The 12997-nt window shown below is 35.4% G+C and overlaps 2 protein-coding genes across 3 annotated transcripts in view; one reads left to right on the top strand and one right to left on the bottom strand.

Moving 5' to 3' along the window:
• Window positions 1–2784: 2784 nt before the first annotated feature.
• On the bottom strand, window positions 2785–11643 carry LOC106870806 (uncharacterized). The gene is made up of 9 exons (XM_014917022.3): window positions 11512–11643; window positions 9833–9963; window positions 8697–8789; window positions 7877–7962; window positions 7056–7149; window positions 5902–5971; window positions 5688–5724; window positions 4370–4433; window positions 2785–3025 (listed from the first exon to the last, which is right to left on the bottom strand). The coding sequence occupies exons 1-9, from the start codon at window positions 11552–11554 to the stop codon at window positions 2867–2869; spliced, it is 777 nt and encodes a 258-aa protein (XP_014772508.1). The 5' UTR covers window positions 11555–11643; the 3' UTR covers window positions 2785–2866.
• LOC106870805 (uncharacterized) overlaps window positions 11067–12997 on the top strand; it is a 9698-nt gene continuing 7767 nt past the window's right edge. The window contains exons 1-2 of one of the 2 annotated variants that reach the window (XM_014917021.3): window positions 11067–11175; window positions 12672–12758. In XM_014917021.3, coding sequence (XP_014772507.1) covers window positions 12716–12758 — 43 coding nt within the window. In that variant the 5' untranslated portion in view covers window positions 11067–11175; window positions 12672–12715. Of the gene's footprint in view, window positions 11176–11978; window positions 12116–12671; window positions 12759–12997 lie in introns of those variants that run through there. The other variant, XM_089363840.1, reaches the window with a different exon arrangement.

Below are 12997 nucleotides of genomic sequence, written 5' to 3'. Positions count from 1 at the left end.
GAATTCATTTGTCACTCATTCTTCCATTACACACAAACAATCTCCTCTTTGTGACCCTGTTTCACCTCCTCCTCACCCTCTAAAAGAAAACTTCGACACATCATTGCTGCATTTTCTAATTTTTTGGCATGTCGATATGTTTGTGCGCATATGTATGTGTGTATGTATATATATATAGATTCACACATACATAAATATATATATATATATATATATTTCTTAATGCAAGAGTTGTAAAGATATATGAAAATATATTTTACATAGTGCAAACATTATCTAATATAGAACTCAATACATTGGGTAGAGTATATATATATGTGTGTGTTTGGGTATGTATATATGTATGCATATGTATATATATATATATATGTGTGTATGTGTGTATATATATGTGTGTATATATATATATGCATATGTATTTACATTAGTACACATGCTTAAGGAGATAGTCAGTGTGATTGAAAAGTTTCTTTAGCATTAATATAAACCAGTTAACAACAGGTTTTTTCTTTTGAGCTTAAGGTACATCTTGTTTCCCTCTCTTTCACATTTCTCACCTACCCCTACACGATACCCTTCATCCCTCCCTCCCTCCATACACACACACCAGAATTCATTAAACCACACCAACACCAGTTAACTGCCATGGCTCAGGGATTCCAGGATAGCTGGTCTACCGCCCTGCTGTTTTTACTGGCAGCTGTCCAGACCACTCTGTGCAGTTGGTATACCTGGACAATTGAACAGGTTTGTTTCTTCATGTTTTGCCATTTTTAGGACAATGAAAAATTTTCTCATATTTTGTTAATGACATCTTTCTAAAATACACACACACATATTGGAAAATGGATGTTAAATGATGATGATGATGTGTGTATGTATATATCATCATCATCATCGTTTAACATCCATCTTCCATGCATGCATGGGTAGGATGGTTGACAAGAGCAGGCCAAGTAGAAAACTACCCTAGGCTATTGCGCCTGTTTTGGCAGGGTTTTTATGGCTGGATGCCCTTCCTAACACCAACCACTCTGCAGTATACTGTTATATATAGTACACTGTTCTGCAAAGGTAAGATCAACAAAAAAAGTACTCCCATCTGATGAGAGATAAATATTGTTTAATGAATACAGTATATATTTTTATGAGCTACAAATAGTTTCATACTTTCATGCAATGAAACCAACACAGACAGCATTTTCTGACACATTTGGTGCTTTCGTGCAATCTTCAAGCTATGCTTGTATATGTCATGTGAGCATAGCCTGAAGATTGTACAAAGGCACCAGACATGTTATAAAATGCTGTCTGTGTTGTTTTCATCACATGAAACTACTATTAGTAACTCATAAAAATATATACTGTGTTTATTAAACAATATATATATATATATATAAACATACCAAATAATATTCACAATAACATAGCAAAGATCATATTGAAAACATGTTAAAATAAAATTGTAACACTGAAAAATAATTTTATATATATATATATATACCATTTTAAATGCTAAAGGGATTTCTGAATCACCTTGTGTGTGTGTGTGTGCATATACATACATATATAAATATATGATTATAGATATGGTGTATCTATCTATATATATATATATAATGTATACCTGTGTACATATTTTTATATATGCATGTGAATATATATATATATATATAGTTGTGTGTATATTTTTATATATATATACATATACTCACACACACATAGACATACTGTATATATACACATGTAACCTTGATACATTTTCTGCTGCCCAAATACACACTTGTGCTGTGTTAAGTATCATAATAATCGCAGTCCTGTTAATTCACCATTGTATCTTGATAATGTACCGTATTCTATTAACTGTGGTAGAACACTCAACTAAACCACTTAAATACCGAACCACTTTATTTCAGTGGTATTAATAAACTCTTCTACAAACCAAACTGAATAACCTTTGTCCTCATTATTATCTTTTTTTTTTCCTTAATTTTGACATCGTGCTGTGTTTTTGTTTAGGTTTCTGTCATTGTCTCCACCATCCGTATTATAATTATCATTTGTCGCCAACTTTATTATTTCTGTCAACATTTGTTTGTTTACCTGTGGATTCTGATGAATCATTTTACTGCTCTTCAGATGAGGCTCAAATTCTCTCAGTATTATTCTGCATTTGAGAATAAACTATTTCGATATCTGTATCTTTCAATAGATCCCAGCACTTCTATAAGCAAACTTTGTTTACATTTATTGTAGTTTGAATATATATATATATATACTCTTTTACTTGTTTCAGTCATTTGCCTGTGGCCATGCTGGAGCACCGCCTTTAGTTGAACAAATCAACCCCAGAACTTATTCTTTGTAAGCCTAGTACTTATTCTATCAGTCTATTTTGCCAAACCGCTAAGTTATAGGGATGTAAACACACCAGCGTCAGTTGTCAAGCGATGGTGAGGGGACAAACACACACACATATATATATATATATATATATATATACATATAATCATCATCATTTAACGTCTGCTTTCATGCTAGCATGGGTTGGACGATTTGACTGAGGACTGGCAAGCCAGATAGCTGCACCAGGCTCCAATCTGATCTGGCAGAGTTTCTCTACAGCTGGATGCCCTTCCTAACGCCAACCACTCCGAGAGTGTAGTGGGTGCTTTTACAGTATTATAGTCAAGGCTTGGTCAAGCATGTTTAGTGCTTGAGCAATTAGCCAAAGACATGCTAACATAGAAACGTAAACAGAAAGAAAAAAGGAGAAACAAAATGGAAAAATAAACACAACCAATTTCTGTTTATTTCTAAAATATCTTGGTTAAAAAAATAAAAAGCAAGTCTTGTTCTGCTGTTTCTATCGTGGACACATGGCATGTCTTCCACCATCAACAGGAAGCAAAGCTCCAGTAATGAAGGAACTGGCATCAGAGGCTAAGAAGGCAATTGCCTTAGAGACTTCGTCGACTTGTCCTGCACGTCCAAGAGCATGGGTTCCTCTGGATTTCTCCAGAAACTGAAAGGAGAATCATTATGGAAACGGTGACTGATGTACAAAATATATAACCAGTATACAAAGCTATACGACCAATATGCACACAAACATACAGTTACATGGCTGACACCTAGCTATGTGGTCAAAACACACACAGTTACGTGGTCAAAACTGAAAATAGCTAAACAATATTTTTAATTTGTCACCTCAATGTATATATATATATTTCTGTAAAATGATACAACTTAAATAAGCAGGCATAGGAGTGGCTGTGTGGTAAGTAGCTTGCTTAACAACCACATGGGTCCAGGTTCAGTCCCACTGTGTGGCACCTTGGGCAAGCGTCCTCTACTATGGCCTCGGGCCGACCAAAGCCTTGTGAGTGGATTTGGTAGATGGAAACTGAAAGAAGCCCGTCGTATATATGTATGTGTGTATATATGTTTGTCCCCCCAACATCGCTCGACAACCGATGCTGGTGTGTTTACGTCCCCGTAACTTAGCAGTTCGGCAAAAGAGACCGATAGAATAAGTACTAGGCTTCCAAAGAATAAGTGCTGGGGTCGATTTGCTCGACTAAAAAGGTGGTGCTCCAGCATGGCCGCAGTCAAATGACAAACAAGTAAAAGAGTAAACATGTATGGTTCTGTTTGATGTGAAGCTTAGCTTCAATTATATTACAGATTTCACACAAAAGTCAATGAATACGATTTGTCTCTGCACATGTAGTCAGTATGCTAATGTATTTTGTACCACCAAGTTTTATATGAACACATGTGGTCTGTACGACTAACCATTGTGCCAAGCAGGATTATAGTAGAAGACAACCGTGTGGCACCTTAGGGAAATGTTTTCTATTTGGGCTGACCAAAGCTTTGTGAGTGAATTTGGTGGGTGGAAACAGAAAAAAATCTGGTATGTGTGCATGTGTATGTACAGGGTGGCCCAAAAGTAGGTTTACAGTTCTCACGTAGGCACTTTAAATTACTTTTAAAACATTCTATTACACTTAAATTTCTATCTTACAATTAACTAACTTAGCATGGAATAATGGTTTCATATTTTTTTATAATTAAGATCTAAACTGTTAACATATATGAATGCGAAATAGATAGTTGAATAACTGTAAACCTATTTTGGGGCCACCGTGTGTGTGCGTGTGTGTGTGTGTGTGTATATATATATATATCTTATCCTTTTATTTGTTTCAGTCATTTGACTGTGGCCATGCTGGAGCACTACCTTTAGTCGAACAAATTGACCCCAGGACTTATTCTTTGTAAGCATAGTGCTATTTTACTGGTCTCCTTTGCCAAACCGCTACAAGAAGGGACTGAAGTAAACTAAATAAATATCGAGCCTTACCTGAGCATAAGCTTCTTCACTCATGCCTCCTCTTTTGTGTATTTCAGTGACGATAACCCCAGGGCTGAAAAAAAAAAAATCAGAAGTACAAACAACTTAGCTGGGGTAGCAAGTTTTAATCTGTATTCATATTGTGATGGTTACAAGTGTCCAAAACTGACCAAGTGAACAGCTAAGGGCTCTTTACCCTAATGAAAAGAGCTGCAGGGCATCCTAAAACCACATGGCAAAGGACCATTGACACAGAGAGGAGACAAGAAGGGTGGAAAAGTTGGAATGAGGCCAGGACAGTAGGAAAGAACGGAGCCGGTTGAAGAGATAGTGTTGCAGCTTCCTGTACCTCATATCATGGAGAGAACTAACTAACTAACCCAGTCATCATGGTCACCATATTTAACTCTGGCTGGCTCAGTCCACAAAGCTAAAATAGTTCTCATGACCAGGAACAAATAATTATAATAAACAGTGACAGCAGTATAATACCAAGTGTTTCGCTAAGTTGCTGTGCCGAGTTCAATTCCTATGAGTATATAATTTGGAGTGTTTGAACTAGAGAAATTCAATTTGTCCAAGATACACTCTACATGGAAATGAAGTTTTCAGTTGTGCCATTTGACCCAGTGGGTTATGGCATGCATTATCACTATGATTTCAGAATCCTTGAAACTAATGAGAGAGCAGCTACATAATCATTTCACTGCTAGAAATAGCAATTAAATCTCTCAAATCATAAAAAGAGAAAGGACATAAGGACACACTGGGTATTGTAGGCTTTATCTAAAAGTAACTGGATATAAACTTTATCTGAAAGTAACTGGTAATTTCACTGATGAGGAAATAATAAGGCATAAGCATGTCAAGAGTTGTCTCCCATACTTTATGAACTAATTAAAATATTATTTAAGCATTGACTAATATTGATTTTTTTTTTTCACCACATTTATTTTTAGTTAGCATTTATAATGTTCCCTAGAAATTTAAACATTAACTTGATTAACTGAAGATAATATATTAAAAATATTGTTATCTTTAGTAATTCATTTTGATATTTAATAAACATATTTTTGCTTTACAGTTGGACTCTGCAGTGAGACCACATGGCTTTGTGATAGCTTGGTATAAGAATCAAATTGATGAGTTTTATCTTAAGAGTCATCAGGATTCACTTTTATAAATGCCAAAAGATAACATCAAAAAGCTACTTATTAAAATCTAAGCAACATTACACATTTACATAATGGTACAAGAATTACTTATTCTACAAAATGGTATAAATATCTGAACATTAACAGAACTAATGTGAAGATATGAGACTTACTTGACACTGTTTACACGCACTTTCTTCGATGCCAACTCTGCAAAACATAGAGAAAGATGAAAAATACTAAGATACATTATAAAATAACAAGATACAACAATGGCTGGAACGCTTAATCACAGGCCTGCTTGACCAGGGTCAAAACAACACAGAACTGAAAATAAAATAAAATTGAAAAACATTTTAAAGAAATGAGGAAAAAACATCAACATACCAAGAGCTACAGTACAGGTGAATTGATCCAAAGCACTTTTAGACATGTTGTATGCTAGAACTCCAGGGAACTGAAATAAAAATGGTAAACTGAATTGAATAGGAAGACTTTGTCATAAATACAGAATAATGGTAGAACATTGTCTGTCAGTTTCTAAAGAGGAATTAACATGGATACCAAACAGTCAGCTTAGATGCATTAAGGTTATCTAACTTAGTGATTATAACCGACTGAATATACATATTTAAGAATAAACTCTTTCCAAGTAATCTTAGTAAAATCAGAGAATAAAATGTGTCAAATTGCTATTCCAAGTTCACCCATTCAATATGTAATCCAAACCTTATTAACGTGAAACAAGGGCAGTGAGTTGGCAGAATTTGTAGAGTGTTACAGCCATTAGTTAGTTATATGTCTTGGTGCTCTGAGTTCAAATGCTGCTAAGATCCCCTTTGTCTTTTGTCATTCTAATGTTTAAATCAATACCAGTCAAATACTGGGGTATATACAATTGATTGTTTCCTTCTCTAACATGTGGCTTTGTGCTTAATCTAACATGGGGTAGATTAAGCCAATGTGGGGTTTGTAGCATAAGAAAGAGCACTAAATTAAAAAAAAAAAAGTTCTAAATTAAGAACTTGGCTAATTTCTCAAATGACAGAACCAGGGGTTGCTGTTAAACCAGTCAATGAATTAACTACCTCAGAAGAACATCTTTTTTATCTTCCATCTTTTACTTGTTTCAGTCATTAGACTGTGGCCATGCTAGAGCACCACCTCGAAGAATTTCTAGTTTAAATGAATCGATCCCAGTACTTTTTCTTTTTTAAGCCTGGTACTTACTCTATCAGTCTCGTTTGCTGAACCGCTAAGTTATCCTTTTCGTTGGTCGGCCCGAGGCTATAGCAGAAAACACTTGCCTAAAGTGCCACACAGTGGGACTGAACCCAGAACTATGTGGTTGGGAATCAAACTTCTTACCACACAGCCATGCAGATCTTCTATGCAGTTTCTATCAACAGAATTTCACTCGCAGGTAGTACAACTGAGGTGACAGACTTAGCTAGAAACATTAATTTCTTGAAAAGAGAAGTTGACTTTTACATACAAAAATTATAATTTAATCTTGGAAAATCTAAATGGCGTCAACTTACAGATCTTATACCATTTACACTGGAAACGTTCACAATAGATCCTTGAGTTGTTATCAAATGAGGCACTGCTAACATGGTCAATTGATAAATGGACCTGGAGGAAGAAATGAACCCAGTTTTTAACAAAAAATCTTTTATATTTATTTTATCATTTACATAACTAATGCTCACACACACAGATAGGTAGCAAGAAAGATAGATAGATTGATAGCAAGAAAGAAAGATAGATATAGATAAAACGATAGCATTCTCCCCTCCATAGTTCTTTGTGTTGATCTTAATTTATTTTCAATGCTTGTGTTGGCAGTTCATGTTTCTGATGCATACATAATGGTAGACTGCATACACTGGTTGAAGACCTTTCTTTTTAGACACATGGACAATTTACTGTTCATGATGTGATTCAATTTATCAAAGAATGCCCATCCTAATTGTATTTGTCGTTCAATTTCTTTGGTCTGATTTTTATCCTTTAAGCAAAATTATTTGTTCAAGATGGGTGAATTGGTTCACATGGTTTAACTATTTCATCATCTATTACTACATTTCCAGCTTTGATTAGACGGTTGGAGATTATCTTCATTTTACAATCTCCAACCATTGTCTCCACTATTACATTTTATTTTACAAAACTAACACTTTTGGCACCACAAACAACACAAGAGATGAGAGAAATAAATAACATATTTTTGTGATTGGAGAGACATCACAGAGTCGAAAATGGAGGAATTCTTCATAAAGATGCAAAAAAAAAAAAAAAAAATTCTTTCCTCAAGCCAATAATTAATTTATAAGATTAATTCCAAATTTTAGTTTCGTACCGTACATTAATGTTAAAGACTTCATCAAATTGTTTCAAGCTAGTGGTTTCAATAGATCCATTCGCCAAAATTCCAGCACAGTTTACCTGTAGATACCATACAAAAAATAAATGATAAGCATGGATTGTTAAGTAGAAACAAGACATCGTACAGAGGTAAGGCATAACACACACACACACACACACAAATAAAAAGAGTGAACAAAATAAGGGCCCATGAAATTGTTAAAGAATATCAAAAACAAAAAGGAAAAGAATGTCATTTAACCCTTTCATAACCACATTTCTAATGTGAAGTCCATATTTAAATTTGTTATAAAACAAGAAAAAAAAATTTTCATTCTGGTGTCTGGAACATAATTTACTGAAGTTTTACATAAAAATATAACGAATCAAAAGAAAAATTTTCATTATTAATTGAATTGGTTAAGGCAGTGAGCTGGCAGAATTGTTAGCACACCGGGCGAAACGCTTAACGGTATTTCGGCTGTCTTCACATTCTGAGTTCAAATTCCACTGAGGTCGACGTTGCTTTTCATCCTTTTGAGGTTGATGAAAAAAAATACCAGTTGAGCACTGGGGTTGATGTAATCAAGTAGCCCCACCCCAGAATTTCAGGCCTGGTGCCTTCAGTAAAAAGGATTATTAATTAAATTGGTGTCTGGAATATAACTTATTAAAGTTTCGCTTCAAACGATGGTGGAAGATACTAGTTTTTAAGTGAATACTTTAAAACGAAAAAGGTATAGAAAGGATTAAAGATAAGGTGTGAAGATCAGGAACATTAGAAATTGCAGCAGATTTAAGAAACATATATTTACCAAAATGTTTAGTTTCCCAAAATGAGAAATGGTTTTCTCCATCACAGTTTTGACATCATCTTCCTTTGAAAGGTCAGCCACAACCATTAATGGCTGAAATAAGAAATAGTTTTCATTAAATAGCATATAGACCAGTGCTACTCAAAGTGGTGGTCTGTAGCAAGTTTCCAGAAAAGAAAGAAACATTATAAAATGCTTATAAAATGCATATGTAATATTGTATTATTTGTTTATAAAATAAATATAAGATTAAAAAAAATTGTCAACTTTTATTATATTCATTGTATATATATTGTTTTTGGTATAAATTAATATTACTAAGAAATATTACTGGTCCCTGGCACATTGGAATGCTTTTTTTTTTTTTGTTTTAAGACCTGGTACTTATTCTTATTTCTTTACTGCCCACAAGGGGCTACACACAGAGGGGACAAACAAGGACAGGCAAACGGATTAAGTCAATTATATCGACCCCAGTGCGTAACTGGTACTTATTTAATCGACCTCGAAAGGATGAAAGGCAAAGTCGACCTCGGCGGAATTTGAACTCAGAATGTAGCGGCAGACGAAATACCGCTAAGTGTTTCGCCCGGCGTGCTAACGTTTCTGCCAGCTCGCCGCCTTTTATTCTATCGGTCTCTTTTGCCAAACTACTAAGTTACAGGGATGTAAACATATCAAAACTTGCTGCCTAGTGGTGATGGTGGGGCACAAACAAAACACAAAAACACAAACATATACGTATATGTATACGACAGGCTTCTTTCAGTTTCCGTCTACCAAATCTACTCAGAAAACTTTGATCTGCCTGAAACTATAGTACAAGGCACTTGCCCAAGGTGCCACACAGGTAGACTGAACCTGGAGTCTTGTGACTGGGAAGTAATACAGCCATGATAATCCTAACTCTACAATATTTAAGAAAAAACGAGCAACACTCTACTTCACACCACACACATATATATATGCATGCATTTCACACTGTACTTGCAAACAGGATGATGTACTGTGTTAATGTGTTTCTCTCACAAAAGAGACAATAAACATACAGATGGGTTTATTGTTTCTTTATTTTGTGTGTGTGTGTGTGTGTGTGTGTGTGTATACACAGACATGTTAAATGAGACTTATTTTACCTTAGAACCATTTTTTTCGCATTCATCTGCCGTTTTCTTCAAGTTGTCTTCTTTTCGGCCAGTAATAGCCAACTTTGCACCAAGTTTGCTAAACAACACTGCAGTACCAGCTCCAATACCAGAACTGGCACCTAAAACAAAAAAAAAAAAAAAAAAAAATTTGCTGAACTTTTGTTTTCTGGATTGTTATTCCTTACCTCTATATAACGATTTGTTTCTACTTAAGAATCCTTAATTATTATTTATCTTTTGTATAATCAAAGTTACAGGTGCACATTGGGATTAGACACAGAGAAAACGGCTGTAATTTTTTAATTGAGGGGGGGGGGGGGGTATGGTCAAAAATTTTTTTTAGGGGGAATCGCATGACCGTGATATGTAGAACACATTATCGAAAGCGAAAATCGCCAAAATTAAAAAATAAAAAAGTTACAGCCATTTTCCCTCAGTGTCTAATCCCAATGTGCACCAAGTTACATTTCACATACATATTAGGAGGTCACAGGAATTCATTCAACGGGGAAAAAAAAAAAAAAATGGTAAATTTGTTTGAGTTTTTTTTTTTCTTAGTGAAAATTATGCAGGTGTGAATGTTCCGAGTCCTCTCCCCACCCCGCCTTTCGCGGGAGCGCATTTTTTTTTTTTTTTTCATATTCGTTCAGAGCAAGTCGTTTTACATCTATTACACTATTTTTCTTTTGTTTCTTGGCTCCGGTGAGGCGTCTCGGAACATTCACGAACGCGCATTTTTTTCTCTGCTTATTCGTTCCCAGCAAGTTGTTTTACACCTATTAGACTAATTTTTTTTTTGTCACCGGGTCAAACGCTTTAGTTTGACCCTAATTTTTGTGTGTGGGGGGGGGGGGGGCGAAAGATGAACGATATCGTTTATACTTATTTTCAATTCTTCATCTTCCTCCCCCAAACACATAAATTAGTTTGGGCGCGATTTTTCTTTTTTTTTTCTTTAGTGAAAATCGTGCAGGTGAAATTTCTGAGGCTTCCATCTCACCCCACCCCGTTTTTCGGACTCCAAAAAGGGTTTCGTAGCATATTAGGAGATCACAGGAATTCATTCAACGAAAAACAAAAACAAAAAAAATAAAAAATAAAAAAATGGTAAATTTTTTCCGAGTTTTATTTTTTTTTCTTAGTGAAAATTGTGCGGGTATTAATTTAAAATTTTTACCAAAATATTACTCCAGTCCCCCTGTTTCTATGTTATATACAAAAATAAAAATTTATTCTATTGGAACGTCCTGTATTTCGTTTTCTTCGTTTCTTCTGTTGTGTCTGGGGAGAGTCATTTTCTTATTGTGCCTTAAAATTTGACACACACACCGGTAAAATTTCCACTTATTTTTCTTTTTATTTTCCTAAAATTTTCGTTGCGTATTGCAACCTTATCAATAGTCTTGTTTCTTGTTTTCCTTCTTTTTTTTTTTAGGTTTTGACTGATGCTCAAATCAAAAATACTGAGTATCGTTTTAAAAATAAATACAAAAGAAAAAAAATGCTTAATGAAGAATAAAATGACGGGTGGTCTTTAAAACAATCCATGTTTAAACGAATAAAATGCAAGGTGACACCAATTAATGTTCTGCAACGTGTTTGATCGCTCCCGCACAACAACAACAGTATATATATATAAAGGATTAGACTACAGACGAAGACCTTACCACTTATTAGAGCCACTTTGCCACTTAAGTTACACATATCCATGGTTCCGACTTTAGGTTGCAGCTGTTTACTAGAAGGGCAAGAATGAAGAAGAATGGAAGTGCAACGTGACTTCCGTTTTAATTCGTATGCAAATAGACCAGAGGAAGTGGCTATTTAAATATTGTTTACGACTTGTTCGTTTAATTAATTTAGATATTACATTTCATGTTCTGTTTGTCTATTAAGTTGTCATGTATTGTGTGTGGAGGCGCAATTGATGGCCCAGTGGTTAGGGCAGTGGACTTGCGGTCATAGGATCGCGGTTTCGATTCCAAGACCGGGCATTGTGAATGTTTATTGAGCGAAAACACCTAAAGCTCCACGAAGCTCCGGCAGGGGGGGGGGTGCTGTACTCTTCCACCACAACTTTCTCTCACTCTTACTTCCTGTTTCTGTTGTGCCTGTAATTCAAAGGGTCAGCCTTGTCACACTCTGTGTCACGCTGAATATCCTCGAGAACTACGTTAAGGGTACACGTGTCAGTGGAGTGCTCAGCCACTTGCACGTTAATTTCACGAGCAGGCTGTTCCGTTGATCGGACCAACTGGAACCCTCGACATCGTAAGCGACGGAGTGCCGACAACAACTGTCATGTATTGTGAAAATGACAACATAGTTTTGGTTTTCCAGTGACACTTTCACTCTGTTAATTTATCTATTTGTTTATTTATGTATTTCCTTTTGTTTTTGCGTACATTTAGTGAAACTTTTAGTTTTTCCGAAATATAAAATGCCCCCGTAACTTAGCGGTTCGGCAATGGTATATATGTGTGTGTATATGTTTGTGTCTGTGTTTGTCCCCCCAACATCGCTTGACAACCGATGCTGGTGTGTTTACGTCTCCGTAACTTAGCGGTTCGGCAAAAGAGACCGATAGAATAAGTACTAGGCTTCCAAAGAATAAGTCCTAGGGTCGATTTGCTCGACTAAAGGCGGTGCTCCAGCATGGCCGCAGTCAAATGACTGAAACAAGTAAAAGAGTAAAGAGTGATTGTGTTTTTTTTCACGAGGTATTTCTGTAACAAAAGTTGTGTTTTTTATAGAAACTTAACCTTGACAATAGTCTTGGGAAACAGATATGGAAACGGAAGTTTCTTCGTTTCGTTTTCTTCTTCAGATTGATGTTTGTTGACGGCAGCGAAACGAAGATTGAAACGAAACATGGACATCATTAATTTAAGTGGAAAAGTGGCTTTGATTAGCGGTGAGGGAAATTTTCCTCTGTTTATTATTTCCTTTTTTATTTTCGTTGTTATGAAGAAACCAACAAAACACACAACAAAGTGTAAAAAATAATTCAATAGTAGCATCTCTCCCTCAAATATCACCCGTGTAATACGAGACGCGTTCGTTCTGCTAGAAATAGCAGCCAAATTTCGTTTAAATCAAACTTTACCCTGTTAAAGAAGGAATGGTATATATAAAGGATAACCTAGGTTTATC

Source organism: Octopus bimaculoides, chromosome 15, assembly GCF_046866305.1.
Source record: "Octopus bimaculoides isolate indiv1 chromosome 15, ASM4686630v1, whole genome shotgun sequence".
NCBI classification, from domain to species: domain Eukaryota; kingdom Metazoa; phylum Mollusca; class Cephalopoda; order Octopoda; family Octopodidae; genus Octopus; species Octopus bimaculoides.
The sequence above is the reverse complement of the archived record's forward strand: the minus strand, read 5'-3'. Positions and strand labels throughout refer to the sequence as shown.